This window comes from Megalobrama amblycephala, linkage group LG16 (genome assembly GCF_018812025.1).
Source record: "Megalobrama amblycephala isolate DHTTF-2021 linkage group LG16, ASM1881202v1, whole genome shotgun sequence".
NCBI classification, from domain to species: Eukaryota; Metazoa; Chordata; class Actinopteri; order Cypriniformes; family Xenocyprididae; genus Megalobrama; species Megalobrama amblycephala.
Window position 1 is genome coordinate 28,418,188 of NC_063059.1, and position 19,945 is coordinate 28,438,132.

Below are 19,945 nucleotides of genomic sequence, written 5' to 3' on the forward strand. Positions count from 1 at the left end.
GAAACGACCACTTTTAAAAAAAAAAAAATAATAATAATAATATATGCATTTTAGAGTTCTTCTAAAAAAAAATAGTTGCCAAGAAAATCCGTCAAATGATTGATTATTATGTAATACATGACATTTAAAGAAAGAGTAGGCCTATGTTATCTTGATATCTGACCATGTCAAACTATATACTGTCAAGTCAAGTCACCTTTATTTATATAGCGCTTTTTACAATGTTGATTGTGTCAAAGCAGCTTTACATTGATAACTGGTACATAATTTTGGCTGTACAGCAGCTCTTAAAGAATAGTGTCAATGCAGGCAGATCAAAACACTGTTGAATATCAAATGTCAAGTCAAATGTCAAGTGTCCCCAACTAAGCAAGCCAAAGGCGACAGAGGCAAAGAACCCAAAACTCCAACAGGTGACATCAGGCGATAAGGGGTACTTTTCGAGGAGGTTTTAGAGAGTACCTCTCATTGGCCACAATGTGTTATAAGAAGGGAAGATGCAGGGTTCCTGGGTGTGCAGGAACACCCAAAGTGATTTGCAAAAATTGTAACATACACCACTATTTCACAGCAGAGAAGAACTGCTTTTTGAAGTTTCGTACGGAGTGAAATCTTATCACATGAAGTACATTAAATAGCATAGCACACTACATGATACAGACATATGCATGTATCAAATTCAATATATCTATATTGAATCTATATTCTATATATAAAGGTATATTCAATATACCTTTCAAGAGTTTTTCCCTTTTTACTTAATGATTTCTTGAATTTTTTTTTTTTAAATTTGATTTTGATGATGATTTTCTCTATGACTCTGTACCATTGTCGCACAACGTTGGCAACGAAAAAATTTTTTTTTTATAATTTTTTTTTTTTTTAATCGATAAAATGTTCCCAAATGAACCAAAAAATGATGTGGACTATTTTTTTTTCATGTGCCATCAACATGTGTGCAGTAGAGGGTTAAAATATATCTTTTAATGAAGAGAAATTAAAATAAAATGCAGTTTACAAATGCAAAGTTACTTTATGCAAATATGTTTCTGCAAAATTATAAATTTTGAAGGCGTTTATATCATCAATAGCCATAATATCATTGTGGCAAGATGTGGCAAGTTGTTTGTGAAAAATAAATTCATGACATAAATATAAACTTTTTGTCTGTCTGTCTGTCTGTCTGTCTGTCTGTCTGTTTGTTTGTTTGTTTGTTTGTTTGTTTCACACACACTATTTTCCCTAACACTGTAGCACCTCCTTGCGGGACCCTGGTGGTCGCCAGACCCCGAGAGCGAGAGTAAGGCAGTAATCTGGCAGCACTAGGACCCTGCGGACCAGCGCACTCTGGAGGTGTCGGAGGAGCGCACCTACTCCGCCAGACTCTTGAGCATTTATTTGTATGCAAGTGTCCATCCAGAGGGTCAGTCTGGAGATGGCTGCGAATCGGGTGGGGAGGCGTTATAACAATAAGGTCCACTCACCGAGCCGAGGTACCAGCCGAGAAGCTGGACTGAGCGTGCAGAAGAGACAAGCACGAGTCACCGTAAAATATAACAGAAAGGAACTCCAGAGGCGCCTGGATGTGGAAAAGTGGATAGATTGTGGACTTGACGAGCTGTATTTGGGAAGGGTGAGTCCTCTTGTAACAGAGAATCATAATATACGAGTAACATAAAATATCTAATGAATGAAAGACAAAGTGAGCAAAACGATTTTCAAATAATTATTGTGAATATTTAATGAGCTGCCAGCAGCAAAAGGCGTTGCTGATAAATCTGTTCTTGATTGCTGATTATTTCTCTACGCTGTTAGTAAGATTGGTGTAATAATTTATTGGTAAAATGCAAACATATTTAATAATGAAAGTTTTCTATTAGTGAGGGTAGATTTAAAATCATCACTATCCACGTGGAAATGTGCACCTATAGTCTAGGGCTACGCGTCTTAATTGTGAAGCAGGTGTCAAACCATTTGAATCCTGGATGGAATGTAAATTGTCTGATGGTAAAATGTGATAAAGGATTTTCAATTTCGCAAGTAAGTTTCAAAATATCGTTTGATCGAGACCCTTTTGATGTGCCAGTAAATTATTATGTCGCACGTTTATTCATGAAGGGCGTGAACCTTTCCTTGGGTCATTCCACTAAACGACAGCCTTTTGTGTCCCTCATGAATATATGTGTAAATAATGACAATCTGATACAACTTTTACTATGTGTTATTGTAGTAATTTTTCTCAACAAATCCAATTACTTTTATATTATTTTTCATTTTATTTTCATCTTCTTTTTCTATGAGGATACATGTCCCCACCCGTGTTTCCAAACTCTCCTTGTGTGTGTACATTATGTAGGTAGATAGATAGATAGATAGATAGATAGATAGATAGATAGATAGATCAGGGCATATAATCTCAGGCATGTTTCCATCATAGCTCCCCTTTTTACAAAATTCCAACTTTTTTCAAAATGACTTCCTTACAGGATGTGAACTCTATATCCTTTTTAAATAACTTTATCTTATCTTATATCAGACAGAAAATAAATATTATTAGAAATATTACCAAAAAATTATCTTTCTACATTAACATGACAAAAACAGAGACGTTTTTTCTTTGTTTTTCGCATACAGATGACAACACGTGTCCGCGAAAATGATAAAAAATGCTGTATTATGCTGCCAGGCCAGTAGATGGCATCATGGCGATGTCACTTTGTAAGGAAAAACTACGCGCCTATAGCCTGAACGCGTAATACGCATGCGCATGACGTCACAGTTTTCACAAATTTTTGTAGTTTACACATAGACGATAACTGTATCATTTTCAAAAAAGTGCATATTGGGGCTGTTTACACAACACCGTTTTCAACTTAAAATGGAAAACTTTTTTAGGCGTTTTTATTGTTCGTTTACACAACAATGGTGTTTGGGGGCCTGAAAACGTGAACTTTTGAAAACGGGTTTCAAAGTGTAAGTGAAAAAGATACTATTATCATCTCCGTGTAAACAATAAAAACGCGGATCTGTGAAAATGGTGATGGCATGCACATGTGTATTACGTGTTTAGCGCTCTGGTGCTCTGTCATTTTTTACCAAAAATTTTTACGTTTTGTTTTTTTAGAATTCATCGGAGTGGTATGAAACATGGTAAAGGTTTTGGCACTTGCTATGTGAACACGCACTGACGCACACACACAAAAAAAATCATGGACATGATTCGAAAAGGTTAAATGGTCCTGAAAAAATAGTAACACTTGTTCTCCTCGAGGTCAAAAATGACCGCATTGGAAATGAATGGGAGATGAATTTCATCTAGTGAAATCTTTTGGTACTGCGCCCAAACAAAATCTTACTGAAAGCTAATTTTTTGAGATATCAAGCTAAAATTTGGAACACAACTTGTTTAGATTTATGGCTTTGATTTTCTTGTAGTTTTAGAGTAAAATGTGTTTTTGAACATTTGTATATTTCATATAAAATTTAAAAGAGTATTTTGTGCATTTTCATAATAAACAAAATTCTTTTAAGTTAACTTTTTAAAACTTTTTTCACTTCAATAATCTGTCAAAATTAAGTTTGTGCTCTAAAGCAGTCAAAATTTATGACAGTTTAAGTTGGAAATTTAATTTTAAGGTCTATGCTCAAAAAGTGAATAAATGGATTAGAACTACAGCGTAAATATAATTTAGTGCCATAAAATCCCCCCAAAATATAAAATATTAAATAAAAAACTAAAATATAGTACATTCATTTAATTGAAATAAAAAAAAATAGTTTTGACCGACACACGAAGAGCACCAGAGGGTTAGTCTATAGGCATGCGTGTTTGGCGCGAGTGCTCTGTAAAAGAATGCGTATGTGCACAGGCGCGTAGTCTTTCTTTTCAAAGTGACATCGCCAACTACTGGCCTGGCATGCATAATACAGCATTTTCAGCATAATACAGCATAGTACAGTAATTTTCGCGGATACGTGTCAACAGGGATAGTTTTGACAGCATTGTCATATATACAAAAAAATGTAAGTTTTTTTACACTCACTTCGAAATTCATTTTCAGGCCTCCAAAATGCCGTTGTTGGGTAAATGAATGGCCAAAACGCATAAAAAATGCGTTGTGTAAACAGCCCTAAAAAACACATTGTAGTGTCATGACCTTGAACACAAAGATAATAATCACTAAATAAACAAATTGTTACTGGTAAACTTTTAAGACCACAAAAGCAAGTTGTGAAGATTTTTACCTCGCACTTTGACATGATATTTGCATCTCTAAATGGTTTTAATAATTTGACTCAGCTGATTGCTGATGTATGACACATAGTTACATCAGGCTACTTGTCCTGTTCTCCTGGGAGGCTTAAAAAAACAAGATGTGGTCAAGACAAGTAAACATGCCCGATATGCAGAAATGCAAACAATTTATATCTAATTAGTTCACATTCCTGTGTCTTGGAGTATTTTAGGATGGAGGGGATTTTTTTGTCTCAGAGTCTCCAGTTCCCATGAGCTGCAAGATCGGGGGGCTGATCTTAAATACTTAAAGATGCAGACAAAACTTGTTGGTGGGCATGCTGCCTTACATGGAGAGCTCTAGAATGCTAACAGGCATCTGGAAAGCAGTAAACATTCACAGTCGCTGGGCTTTGTGATGGTTGATGTGAGGAGAGAGATGCTTAGGCTCTGAAAGTGGAACGTACCTGGCGTCCTGCCAGGATAAAGGCCGTTATGAAATGTTGTAGGGGAGACCAAGGGGTGTTGCAACACATTTCGTTTCAACATCTATAACTAGTGGTTTTCTGCAGTGTTTCATTCTGTGTAATATATTTCCAAATTTGTCTGCTACTAATTAAAGTAGTATATTTCAATCTCTAAATATTTTTTTGTCACATAATTAGGTTTTTTTACTGCTTTTGCACTGTCAATTTTAAATTGTACACTGAAAAAAATGGTGTAGGATTTACTTTGAAACAATGTTTCACTCAGAAATTGTATTTTCACAAAGAATTTGCAAGTAATACATTGAATGAAATTTTGAAGTAGAAATAGTATTTTCTTGTAAAACATACTCTGATAATCAATCGATAAAAATTATCGGTAACACTTTACAATAAGGTTTTATTTGTTAACATTAGTTAACATGAATTAACTACATACTTCTAAAGCATTTATTAATCTTAGTTTAATAATATTAAGTTTAATAATATTAATTTCAGTATCAATATCAAAAGTTTTAATATTATTGATTGGACCTTGAATTATCAACACATATATTTAATGTTTATTCTCTTTGTATGTGTGTTATCCAGCCACTGGACACACTTATATTATAGGGTCCAATATAATGTTGGTGCTAAAAAGAAACAGCCCCCACTGAGGCTGTAATCAGATCCCCCCCTTCATTTCCTGTCGGCAGCAGGCTCGACAATGTCCTGCTCTTATGGTCCTGGGATTGATTGATGGTATATTTGTCTCATGGGGTGTTTCTTATGAGTGAGGGGGATGGGGGCTGTGGAAATGAAGACCCCATATGTCACTGTATCACACAAAGAAAGCCCTCCTGCAACTGTCCTCCACCCCCCATCCTACAAAATGACTACCCGCTAACTATTAGTCCATGCACAGGGCATCACAAGCCCCGTTAAGCAGGACCATTAGCCCACAGCTCTATTAAAGCTTAATAAAAAAGCCCAGATTAGATGTCCCATAGTGGTCAGATGTGTGTCATCAAACATGGGTCAAAACAAAAGGCACAATACTTTGTGTTACAGATGTGACATATCCAATGTGTAATCCAAAAAAATTAGTCAGGAGTCGAGACCTAAAATAAGTGGCAAGTCTTTTCTGATGGATATCGATAACACAGTTCTAAATTGCTAAGAATAACATGGAGAAGTTTCCTGAAATATAATCATGCATGGTTGGGGAAGCTAAATAAACAGGCTCATCAACTTTTAAAAGGAAGGAGAAAACACCAAGTGGACTATTTTAACAATGTCTTTACTACCTTTCTGGGCCTTGAAAGTGGTAGTTGTTTTGCAGTCTATTGGAGGCCAGATAGCTCACGGATTTCATCAAAAATATCTGAATTTGTGTTCTGAAGATGAAATTTAACTAACCCATACTTAATATTAATACAAATCCAGTTGAGAAGTTTAACATTAGCTGGATGATATTGTGTTATTCATAATAAAGGACACTAACGTTTCACCTAAATGCATAAAAGGCATTTTTATGTTTTATCGTTTCAATTTTAGGGAGTGGTAATGTATTATTGTTGTTTGTCATAAAACAAGGAAAGTCTAAATTTATAACATCTAAGTTCGTATGCTAGCTCCATTCCCGTGGGAATGATGATCGGAAAATGAATGCACCTGGATGGATTTTATAGTGCTTATATAGTATCAGCATCTCAAGGAGAAAAGAGCAAAACAGCAGATCTGCATTTAGAATGTTTATAAACAATATTGCATTTCAGAATTGACTCACAGCTGAGTTCTTGTTCCTTAAATGGTCAGCTAGTAAAGAGGTCACTAATAAGGCTCAAATCATGTACAAATATTTTTTTTTTTAAATGTTTCATGTGAAAAAGGATTTTCTTGTGAATTTTCTTTAAACAAATATTAAGAGTAAGCCACGTATAATGTAATTAGTTAGACTATGCCATGTCAGTCCGTGTTGCTCTCACATGCACTTTTGCCTTTAATGTGGAACAGCGTATTACATCACTGGTTATGGAGTCCTGAGGATAGATGATGCACAAACGATCTGACATTTTACTCTGGTTGGATACAGAGGGATAAAGCTGACGTGAGAGGCGCTGAAATGCTAGCGCTGATGTTGTCCATAGTACTTAAGATTAGGGAATGCAGTGTTATTTGTAGTTCATCATGCAGAGGAATGTCCCATTATGAAAAAGTTTGAAATGTAGAACTACATTTTGTAATTTTTAAAATAATTGTGGATAGCTATGTGTCTGCCACAATGCTTTAGAGTTGTGGCTGGTTGCCAGGGCGTTGCTATGCAGTTAATAAAGTCAGTGGTTCTCCTCCAAGGCCCCTCATTGTCCACAATGAATTTTATTTATTTATTTTTGTGATATTCTTTATAAAGGATTAATGATAAGGATTTTTATAAATATTTTTTTACTCACAATTTCTACCTAATAAAATATTTTAGAGCTTGGCTAGAAAATTTTAATTTAATTACAAAAATGCTAATGGCGTTAAACGATTGTATTATTATGTTACATGTGAATTTACATTTACATTTAATTTCAGGTCTAGAAATCACACTTTTAAAAGGCCTCATAGATTTAGTGGGAATCCTGAAAAAAAAAAAAATGCTGATGGGATGAAGTCTTGATTTTTAGTTGTTTTGGCTTATTTTAAATAATTTTCTTCTCAAAGTGGGTTTTTTTTTTTTTTTTTTTTTTTTTTTTTTGGCATGCTGCTATGCAGTTGCTAGGCTGTTCTGGGTGGTTGATAGTTGTTGGCATACTGGACTTTGAAAAAGTGGAAAACTGGGAAGTTGAAAGAGCCCATTTGCAAGTCACTATACGTACTATGATCTACAGACATAGCTTGGTTGCCTCCTTCAATTTAAAGAAAAAGTTCACCCAAAAATAGAAATTCTGTCATCATTTACTCACTCTCATGTTGCTACAAACCTGTATTCTTACATTTCTCTCTAGAACAAAAAAGAAGGTATTCTGAAAAATCAACTGTTTTTGTCCACACAATGAAAGTCAACTGGGTATTTTGTATGGACAAAATTGTTGAACAAACAAAATGAGTACAGGACAAGTTACATGGTGAAGTGTATTATATGGGGTTATAGGTTTGTTAAAATCCCTAGTCCTTTGAATGAGCAATAATAGTAACATGATTGTCTTAGCAAACACCAGTGATGTATCTTGCTTCACTTGTCAGACTAAATGTTGAAAGTGGACTTTCTTTTCTAAATGTTTGGAAATACTGATTTAGTCACATTCTGAGTCTAACATCCTAAATATAAATACTTGCACAAATACACAGGAGATGGACACTTGAATTAGGGTCACAGCTGTTAATAAGGCATGGAAACTCAGAAGAAGAAAAAAACAGCCCAACTCAAAGACAGCAGGAAGAAAAAACACACTCTTACCCATTAGCTACTGGCCTGGAATTAATAGAGACTGAATCACAGCCCAGGGGAATCAGATGATGCTAAACCAGTTGGAGTGATTGACTCAGCACTCATGCGCACAGTAAAAGGTGAAAGAACTCATGTTTTGTCAGGAGGAAATGTTTTTGGGGAATTACTACAGAGACAAGTCAAAATGTGTCACAGGCTGTATGACTATTGAGAATAGAACAGAATATGTACACATATAAATACTCAAAATTGCATTTTCAGTTGCATTTGTAGTTTTTTCTTCAGTTTTGTGAGGAATATCTAAATAATATTTGCTTCACTAATTTCCAGTTTTCAATTGATTGTGCAAAACTTAGGAACGAATTGCTTTGTACGTACAGCGTGTGAGGGGTTATGTCTGTTTCACAGCATTTCAGTGGCATTTGGAGTTAAAAGAAAGGTCACTGATGCCCTGGTAGGGCTTTCAGCTTGGATCTTACTCTGATTGACCTTTCGACAGTGGTGTTAGTTTCAGGATTTTGAAAGTTCTCCCACGCCAACCCTGTTCCCTGTAGTTATCCGTAACCTTATCAGAACTGGCTTGCATGACCAGCTCTTAACCTGTTGTGTGGGTGTACACTATGATGGTATTTTGGAGCTTTGGCAATAGAGGTAACAAAGTTGCAATCCTTGGTGTTGGTAAGTTTATACTGAATCCCACCATACATACTGTTCTGATTTAGTTTTGGTCACATCAGGTTTCTTTAGTTTGAATTCACCCTCATGTCATTCCAAACCTGCATGATTTTCTTCCTTCTGTGAAACACAATATAATTGTACTGGCTGCTTTTTTTTTTTTCCAAAAAATGATCCAAAAGTACTATAAACGTACATGTCATAAAAGTGATCCATATGACTTGAAATTTGGATCAATGGATTGTTTGATTCAGTTCATATTGATCAAATGCGTCTAAACATTTAATTTATTAACCAGACATTCTTACTTCTCTCACGAACATGCCAAATTGATTGTTAGCGAATCTGTAGCAAATCACCTCTTGTTTGCTTAAGATCAATATGTTTTCATTTAGTGGGTGGCAGCAGTTTTCAAGCTGGTTTGGCTTTGGTAAATGATTTACTGGAAGTATTTGAAAATTGCCCTTGGCCTATTTTTTAATGCATCACAAAGAAAGGGAAGTGAAGATTAAATCATTCTCGAAACACAAAGGTACACACCATAAATAATAGATTGTATTTTTTTTTAGCTACGCCATTTCCTATTAGAGAAAACTATTTTTCCACTGCGGTTAAGGATGTAAAATCAATGCAGAAATTCAGCCATTGATTCGACATGAATTATATCTCTCAATGCAAGAACTTTGAGTATTGTGAATGAGTAGTTTGTATTATCTGTAGATGTATTTGAGAAGGCTGGAATAGACTTGTTTTTCCCACACAATAGATTAATGCTAAGTGACAGCTGTCTGGCCTAGATTGACAGCTGCTGAGTAGAACGGGAGACAATACTTTGATTTTTAGCTCTATAAGACCTAATGACTGTCTGTGTGGATCTATGCCACCCTCATATTTCATCACAGTGCTCTTTTAGTATGACTTCTAATGTTTAGGGATGGCTTAGCACGAGATTCATTGATTTATGTGGTGGGCAGTCAAGTGAGAATGCATCTGAATGTGCACATCTAATGCAATTGTTTCTTTTACAAGTGCAGGTCACAATTGTGAGTTCACTTTTATTAAGCCTTGGATTAAATCTAATTGTAAATGTTTTGTTCACACTATTTATTAATTTATATATTATTGATGTATTCCAATTTAGCATGCTTTTTCATAATTATTTTTTAATAGTAGATAATAGTTCTAACAAGCAGATAAAGATCGAAAACTAAAATTTAGAATTAAAAGAGTGATTTGTCTATGTAGATGATGCCTCCTTGAATCAGGATAGATGTTTAAATGTAAACAGGGATGGGCAGTATTTATGATACATGTATTTCAAATACGTATTTCAAATACAAAATTGTATTTTGTAATTTGTATTTGATAGGGTTGATGAAAATTGCTTTGTATTTTGTATCAAAATACTTTAGTGTTTTGTATTTCTGTAGTTTTAAAATACTGTAAAATACTTTGTAAGAAGTCTACATGATGACATCATAAAAATGCGGCCTCTGATTGGTACCGAATCAGTAGTTTGCCCAGACTTGTTGAGATCCAAACAGATGTTATGTTTTGGTGTTCGCTTTAGTAGCCTAGGCTAAATAATTTACCAATTTACATAATGTTCTTGAAAACTATTATACCGAGCAGCAGGCCCGTATATTTATGATAAACAATCAAATGTTAGTTAGAAACTAGTTGCTATGAATACAGGAGCCATTAGTTGTCTGCTTATGAATGACTTGTTTGTCATTGAGTCAGTGTTGCTGATGCAAAGTAGGCCCTTTGTTACCAAATACCAAGTAACTAAATTAGGATACAATTATGAGTCATTCGCAAACTGTTAAACATTAAACTGGTTACTTTAAAACTAACCATCATCTAGGACATCACAGGGGTATGTGAATATTTGATCTGTTAAAGCCACAATATGCACATTTTCGCTGCTAGAGGTCCTTATTCAGTCGCTTATCCTTGATTGTGTGGAATCATGGGAGGTGTTGTCTTCACATCTACAGCCAGTGGAAAAGAATGTGGATGGGACTTGGACAGAAGAGACACTTGTTACACACTGCAGTAAGCTAGCTCGATATGCATGGTACTCGCTGTAAATCAAGAAAACGAGATTTAAACAAGAAGCTATATAACATATAGTTTTCTGTCGATTAATGAATCTAAACAGTTCCTCATCTGTCTAATAAAACACATAATATGTTTTATTAGACAGATGAGGAATTTAAAGCGTCTTTGATGTTTCCACGGTTTATACTTAATAAAAACGGAAATTGAGGGTATGATGTCAATGATAGGAGATGCACAGATATGGCCCGTGTCCTGGTTGAAATTGCTTATTTCTCTGGATTTAAACAATCTTGGAAACATTTAGGAAAATGTAAGTCCACAAGTCAACAAAATATATAACATTGTTCTAGTGGTTTTTGGATATATTAATCTTAAAATCCTACATATTGTGCCTTTAACTGGTTGCATATGTCAGATTTATTGCATGAATCTGGCAGAGAAAAGCTGTTGCTATCAAACTTGTTTGGGATCGATCAAATAGGCCACCTGATTGAAGGTTTGCGATGAAATTTCATGCTCCCTTGTAAAAGTATTTTTTAGTATTTTAAAAATACAAAAATACAGTAGTTTATTTTGATACATGGTGTGGCTGCTGTATTTTGTAGTTTATTTTGATACACTTAAAATTAAGGTATTTGGTATTTTATTTTAAAATACATTTTGATGTATTTTTGCCCAACCCTGAATGTAAAGGCCTGTTCACACAAGGCAAATCTTTTATAAAAACATAAATTCAACGTATAATAACAAATAATAATGAATCCAAAATGTACAAATATACAATACTCCACTTTCTTGCAATGCTGCAAACCACAATCGCTTGCTTTTCTACTATATAGTAAGCAAAAAACAGTATGTAACGATTAGTATGTCCGAAATTCACAGTACTCATAAAAGAGTAGGCAAAAAGTACTCAGATGACCTACTTGTCACAGATCCCTTGTCTCCAGAACTCCAATTCCCATGATCCTCCTGTTCTCCACACCTGCACTCACTTCCCTCGTCATCTCCCCATCATCACTCATCACCGGCAACTGGACTCCTTCATCAGCACTCCCTATATTATGGACTCACTCCTTTCACTCCCTGTCCGTGCTTAACGTTACCTAATGTTATGTTGTTGTGTTATATTGTATGCTTTCTCCTACGTTCTGGATTAAAACCCGTTATTGTGGATATCTGTGATACTCTCGTCTCTTCAACACACCAGCACCCGTAACACTACTACTTATGGCAATGGAGACTTTACTATCCCATGAGGCCCCTGGAGAGGATTTGTGAATGGCAGTGAAGCGATGCAACTGATGCTATAGGTCACATGACAACATGGCAAATGTAGTACGTCCGGATTACATTAATACTACACACGTTCATACTATATAGAACATACTTTTTTAGTGCTCACAAAGTAAGTACTTATTCAAAATAAATACTCAATGGAGTATGCTATTTTGGACACAGCCTATGTGTTCTTTAATTCAGCTTTGAGGTCACGCCACGATGTATTGATCTTCTATTGGTTAAACATCTTCATGTGATATGAATTCACAGGTCTGAACTTTGAAATGTGCTGAAATTCGAAACTTCTTCGCATGAGCTTGCGTTTCCGGACTCCAGCATTTGTATGCTTATCAATAGAAGTCAATGGTACGAAAAGTATAGTGTGACCGCGACTTGAGCTTGTGTTTCCAGTCTCCAGCATTTGCATACGTATGAATGGAAGTCAAAGGAACGATAAGTATAGGGTGACCTCCCCTTTAGGCATCGCAATAGGAATCCATGCGATCAGGAGATTCATGTGAGGGACACAAGAGCCGAAATATTTTTCCAACACGGATTTCACATTGGATTCAAGTTTGTTAAATTTTTAACACAGAAATTCAACACAGTTACCAATAGAGTACCTCAGGGATGATGCGTTTTTGTAGGCCAACCCGGAAGTTAGCAGCGCACGGGGGTTCCCTCCTGCATTTTTCCCATAGACTTTTGGAAAATCACAAAAAATGAGCTCTGTTTAACAAAGGGTTATGACACTTAGACGTTTTGTCTATCAAGATAATCTTTAGAAGTTAACACAACATTTATACATTTTGAAGCCTAAATAAAGTCGTCAGATATAAAAGGCTAACGGTAGGCTATAAACGGACTACAGCACACCATGGTCGCGGATCAACGTCACCACCAAGCTTCCTCAAACTTTATTTAAAAAAAACAACTTTATTTAAAAACATGCTCGCTGATTATGATCTGCGCTGTGTATGAATACTTATCCACTTTTTCATGAGAAATGCCGTCCAAATGTCCTGTTTGTCATGATGACGTCTAAAGTTCCTGCCAAAGGAAGTAGTCTCTTTTAGCAACTTGTTAGCAACCGCCGTTTTTAAGACACAATTAAGGTTTAAAAAATCACAAGCGGGTTATAACTGTGTTTTATGTCATAGATCAAAACGTGAAAATATTTAGAGGCTTTGTTAACCACAGACCTTATTTCAGGCGATTAAGCAAAACTCCATTCAAAAGAATTTAGGCGATGGAACCGCAAGTCCTAAAATGCTAACTCGCTTCCAGGTTTTGCCTACAAAAACACGTCATCTCTGAGGTACTCTATATGAAGCTACTTGGTTTAGAAGTGACCTACACAATTGACAGTTGACAATGGACAAACAGAAGTTTTGCGAATGTGACCATGCGACCATTTGAATGAACGGCTGTTAATAAGTTAATATGTTCAGACTGACATGGACATTTGTATGGCGTCAATACCACAATTTTTCTTTTACTGAAAGGTGTTCTCTCTTATCCATCGCACTATGAAAAACACTGGCCAACCAATAAGATTTGTGCTTTTGGTCACATGCCCAGTGATGCTGCTGTTACATAAAACTTAGGGAGTCGGCCATTTCAAGGGCTGTCTCAAATGCAAAATCCTTTCAGTGCACTGAAATGTTTGCTCCCTAAAAAGTCCCACAATCCACTGTAAAAACCAGGGAGCATCAATGCTCACTGGGTGCTTCTCATTTTTTTATTTGTGCATCCGCGTTTCCTTTCTTCGCATTTTAGCTCCACCCCCTTAGGATGTGAGAGACAGATACACCTGTGTATCCTCGCTCATGACTCCTCAGGTTCCTTTCCTTCTTGCGGTGAAATTAGGGAATTGAGATGTCAATTCAGTCGGTTTCCAGGTCACGGGGTGGAGGAGGTAGGAGCGAGGAAACAAGGAAGCATCAATTTGAGTATTGAGAAGCACCCACTATGTTCCATTAAAGGGTTAGTTCACCCTAAAAATGAAAATTCTGACATTAATTACTCACCCTCATGTCTTTCCAAACCCTTAAGACTTTCGTTCATCTTCAGAAAACAAATGAAGATATTTTTGATGACAGAATGCTGTCAGATTTCCTTCAATAGAAACTACCACTTTGATGCTTCAAAAACTTCATAAAGAGATCATAAAACTAATCCATATGAATCGAGCGGTTTAATCCAGATTTTCTGAAGAGCATCGATCGCTTGTTATGATGAACAGTTTTAATTTAGGCTTTCACATGTAAACATTGATCAGCGAACATAAAGAGGTTTGTTCTCGCGGGTGAAGCAGGTTTAGTTGAGCTTCTTCTTATGTTCGCTGATCAATGTTTATATGCATTGCCTAAATTAAATCTGTTTGTCAAAACAAGCGATCTTCAGAAAGTTTTTGAAGCGTCAAAGTGGTAGTTACAAAGGCAGTCAATGGAAGGAAATCTGACAGCATTCTGTCATCAAAAAGATCTTCATTTGTGTTCTGAAGAAGAACGAAAGTCTTACGGGTTTGGAATGACATAAGGGAGAGTAATTTCTGACAGAATTTTCATTTTGGGGTTAACGAACCCTTTAAACGTCTGACGTTTTTTGCTCATTGGTTCGACTAGACAAATTGAATGCGAAAATCAGACTGAACATTCATGTTGGTGTGAATGGGCTTTAAATGCGACTCTCTTTTTCTTCTCACAGGAAGAGGATATGCCAGAGGAAGTGAACATTGATGAGCTACTAGATCTACAGAGTGATGAAGAAAGGACACAGAAGCTTAAGGTATCTGCTCTCTGAAAATACTAATGAAGAAACTCTACTGAAAAGATCAGAGTTGCTTGTCACAAGTATGGTGCAGCTTAAAAGGAACAATTCACCCAAAAATGAATCATATGAACTACTTTTATATTTAAATTCTTCCATCTTTTGGAACATTGAATACGAGGAAGCTCTTTTTGGTCATTGAGCTCATACCAGCAGCAAGAGCAGAATCAAACCAGCGTAACCCATCCTGGAATATTATGCAAATTTATTTTCCAGCAGGGAAGAGATCTGTCTGTGACATGCTCTTTATCAAATCTCTTGATTTCTATTTCTTACAGGATATCCTTCATACCTGCAGTAACAACACAGAAGTAAGCTATTCATATGTTTTCACACAATACGAATTAAACTTGATTTTTCATTTTTAGACAAATCTGTGCTGTCCTTTTCTGCACATAGTTTTAATGATTTAACAAAATAAGCCCCTGCAGTGTTCGACTTAAAAGTGACTCACTGTTACACTCCAGGAAATAGTGACTGACAGTGTTGATGAATAAACAGAACTCTTTATCAAAACATGATTGTGTTATGGTATAATCTGGGTATTATCCCATAATACGAACATGTTTTTATTAAATGAAAATAATTGGAAGAAATTAAAATAATCTGGCACTAGTAAAACATACTATAATGAAAGCATGTTATGCTTTTTGCCACAAAATGATGTAGCAACTACTACCAGCAGGGACTAACTGGGCTATGCTAACCAGCCAAACCTTCACATCTGTACTACAAATAAGCCATTGTCCTCTGCTGCCCCCTATTGACAAAGTTGTTATTGACAAGTCAATACATTTAAAGGTGCCCTCGAATGAAAAATTTAATTTATCTTGGCATAGTTAAATAACAAGAGTTCAGTACATGGAAATGACATACAGTGAGTCTCAAACTCCGTTGTTTCCTCCTTCTTGTGTAAATCTCATTTGTTTAAAAGACCTCCGAAGAACAGGCGAATCTCAACATAACACAGACTGTTACGTAACAGTTGGGGTGTACGCCCCAATATTTGCTTATGCCAGCCCACGTTTCCAACATTATAAAAGGCATTAGACAAGGGCAGCCAGTATTAACATCTGGATGTGCACAACCAAATCATCAGACTAGGTAAGCAAGCAAGAACAATAGCGAAAAATGGCAGATGGAGCAATAATAACTGACATGATCCATGATAACATGATATTTTTAGTGATATTTGTAAACTGTCTTTCTAAATGTTTCGTTAGCATGTTGCTAATGTACTGTTAAATGTGGTTAAAGTTACCATCGGTTATTACTGTATTCACGGAGACAAGAGCCGTCGCTATTTTCATTTTTAAACACTTGCAGTCTGTATAATGCATAAACACAACTTCATTCTTTATAAATTTCTCCAACAGTGTAGCATTAGCCGTTAGCCACGGAGCACTATCAAACTCATTCAAAATCAGAAGTAAACAATATAACAGTATACAATACTCACATAATCCGATGCATGCATGCCGCATGCATGACGAACACTTTGTAAAGATCCATTTTGAGGGTTATATTAGCTGTGTAAACTTTGTTAATGCACTGTTTAAGGCAAGCGCGAAGTTCTGTGGGCGGAGAGCATGGGATTTAAAGGGGCCGCAGCAAAAAAATGTATAATGATGCCCCAAAATAGGCAGTTAAAAAAATTTATAAAAAAAAAATCTATGGGGTATTCTGAGCTGAAACTTCACAGACACATTCAGGGGACACCTTACACTTATATTACATCTTTTAAAAACATAATCTAGGGCACCTTTAAAAGCTTTTCAGGGGGCCGTTCTTCGTACATGGATTACTTATCTGGATTTTACTGTTGACGATATGATATGATTAGGGCTGCACGATTAATCGCATGCTATTCTCACGCGCATTTCGTCAGTAAAGCCGGTTCCCTGATTACCGCTAAATCACCATCACCTGCTTTCAAATGAAGCGGCATTTAATAGACGGAGCCGTAGGTCACTGAAAAGCCACGCAATATCGCGTTCATATCGCAGATGAATCGCCTGCGATAATGAACGCGATATTGCGTGGCTTGTCCGTGAACTACGGCTCCGTCTATTAAAAGGCGCTCCGTTTAAAAACAGGTGATGGCGATTTAGCGGTAATCAGGGAACCGGCTTTACTGACGAAATGCGCGTGAGAATAGCATGCGATTAATCGTGCAGCCCTAGATATGATCCAGTATTTGTTAGGTTCTTCAAAGCTATGCTTTCTTACAAGAGCACCCTATTGAACCAGGGAAATTAATAATTAAAAATAAAAATGTTAATATGTTTTTATGTACATAATAATAATAATTTCAAATGAATTAGAAACTAGCTATAATGTTATATAGTCTGTATAGACAGAGCCAATTTTTCCCATTGAGAGATTTATTCGTGAGGGAATAATTATCTCATAATTTTATTGGAGCCTTACACACATTGCATATAGTTAGTTTGAATGTAGATGCAGATAACTAGAATAATTATATATAATAATGCATTGTAAAAAAAAAAAAAAAAAATGTGCGAAGAATGGACCCCATGTCTTATATGGTTGACGAGTCGCTTGTTTTCATTCAGTTACTGCACTGTTGACGCATTCCATCATGTCTTTCATTATAAAGATTCTTCTATGATGATGACGTGCTTTTCATCCTCATCTTCATCAGGTCTTTATCACAGAATTGGTGAATAAACTTCATGGTTTGCAGAAACAAGAAGATCTCCACAACAATGGCATTGAACATCCCCAGCTTCACATCTTCCCTGACCGGGAGGGCTCTTCTGACACTGAGAGACACTGAGCACCTGCACAAACATCTACAGCTGTTCAGTCTCCTGTGTCAAGGCATCAGCAGCACGTGTGTAAAATATTGACTTCGGTTTGTAAGGTAACAAAACAAAAACCTATAAAAATATTTATGTAAAAAAAAAAAAAAAACTTGGCATGGACCCATTGCAAGTTGTCATTGTGTAGCCTATTTGTTAATTTGGAGAACTATTTCTACCTGATCCCTTAAAATGACATTCATTGGTATGACCCAATGTAGTTAGTGTTATTCTGTAATATTAAATACTTTATTTGACTTTAATAAAAACAGTTAATTTAGTGAATTTTTTTGGTTACCTGAGAAAACATTTTTTTACAGTACATAATCTACTTTTTCCCTATAAATATTGACCCATGTGAAGGATTTTTCTATAGAAATATTTTCTTGGTTTTCAGATTATACTGATTTGGTTGGTTTTCCACTAATGGACCAAAGATTTTTGTTAGGATGCTTTTTAGATTTCAAGTCAGTTATAGTGATTCCTTATTGTATTGTTTATGTCTGTGAATTAGATTTTGTAGGATTAAATTATTTTTTTTAGAAAAACTCTTGAATATCAGTGATGAATTTATGATGCTTGATTAAAACTGACAGCTTATGCTTATGCCCAGTTTGTGACAAAACCATGAGGTATTGTTTGCTGCTACTATATTAACTATTCAAGCTGATATAATTTACTCCACATTTCGAAGGAATTTTCCAATTTTTCACTTCCAGCTCTGTATTTAGTTTGTATAATACAGCACTATGTTTGTTTGTACAGTGAAAGAGTGCCAGCAATTTCTTTTATGTTTTTAACATACTGTTTTCAGTTTCACTTGCTTGCAGTTAAAGGGATAGTTCACCCAAAAATGGGTGAAAATTATCCCATGATTTACTCACCCTCAAGCCATCCGAGGTGTATATGACTATCTTCTTTCAGACGAACACAGTCGGAGATATATTTAAAAAATATCCTGGCTCTCTGAATATTTATAATGGTAGTGAATGGGAGGCGTGTTTTGAAGCCCAAAATAAATGCATACATCCATCATAAAAATAATCCATATGGCTCCAGGAGGTTAATAAACAACAAAACTAAATGAACCGAACATGTCCCCTTCCGGTCACCGTACTAACTGTCCAATAACAGTGAGTGTTACAAGTGAGAGAGGATTGGCCCTTCAAATTGAGGCGAAAGTTGATTGGTTGCTCCCACGTGTGTACTGTCCAATGGCATTTTACCACTCGATTGACAAATGGATAAAGAAAAGCATTTGGCAAACCGACAAAGAAAAGCAATTGGTAAATAGAGAAAGAAAAGCATTTGCCAAATTCTTTTTAAAAAAGCGATTTAAATGCGCATTTAAAATTATGTACTAATGAACTTTTTATTGTTTTATTGATTACGTTTTAAAAAATGAATTAAATATCCCATTTCAAATCTGTCTATTTATTTATACATTCAAAAAAGATTTTTAAAATGTATTGTTTTATTTATTTATTAAACTACATTTAAAAACAGGAATTAAATAAACAACTTTAAATATGTCTATTAATTTGCCCATATAAAAAGTGATTCATTTATATACATTTTTATGTTTGAATTATTAAATTAATTAATTGATTCTTCTTTTTATTTTTAAGTGGCACTCCTGGTCCTCCATAGTGCGTTTTTGTTTTAAAATGAAACCAATCCTCATTTACACTGGCGTTTCCACAGCATTTCAGAAACATTCTCCGTCTACACTACATGGCCGAAATGCATGTCACATGACCACCCATGCACATTGGGCATGCACGTACAAGTATAAACAGTTGCCTCTTGTGCATGTAGGCAGCTGCAGTACTAAAAAAAAATGCTGAGTTTAATTGCAAAATGGCTGCTAAAAATTACAACAAAGCCAGCAAAGATTGCAGTTCAGTCTCCATGTTATTGTTTACACGGTCATCATGGATATGCAGAGCGAAAAGGTTCAAAAACGCCAGCGTAGTGTAACCGACAGGTGTAACCGTAGCAAAACTTTACATTTTAAAGCAGAATTAAGTCACTTTTTTTTTACCTTCATAAATAGTTTTCTAAGTCCTTACGATGGTTAATTGACTTGTAGTGGTGTGTTTGAGGCGAGCACTAACCCCCTCTGGCACGT

At 35.7% G+C, this 19,945-nt stretch overlaps 1 protein-coding gene across 1 annotated transcript; it reads left to right on the forward strand.

Annotated features, from left to right (window-relative positions):
- Nucleotides 1-1,287: 1,287 nt before the first annotated feature.
- On the forward strand, nt 1,288-18,099 carry ppp1r14ab (protein phosphatase 1, regulatory (inhibitor) subunit 14Ab). The gene is made up of 4 exons (XM_048161729.1): nt 1,288-1,633; nt 14,867-14,947; nt 15,268-15,300; nt 17,655-18,099. Exons 1-4 carry the CDS (start codon nt 1,403-1,405, stop codon nt 17,787-17,789), a joined length of 480 nt encoding a protein of 159 aa, XP_048017686.1. The 5' UTR covers nt 1,288-1,402; the 3' UTR covers nt 17,790-18,099.
- Nucleotides 18,100-19,945: the final 1,846 nt, after the last annotated feature.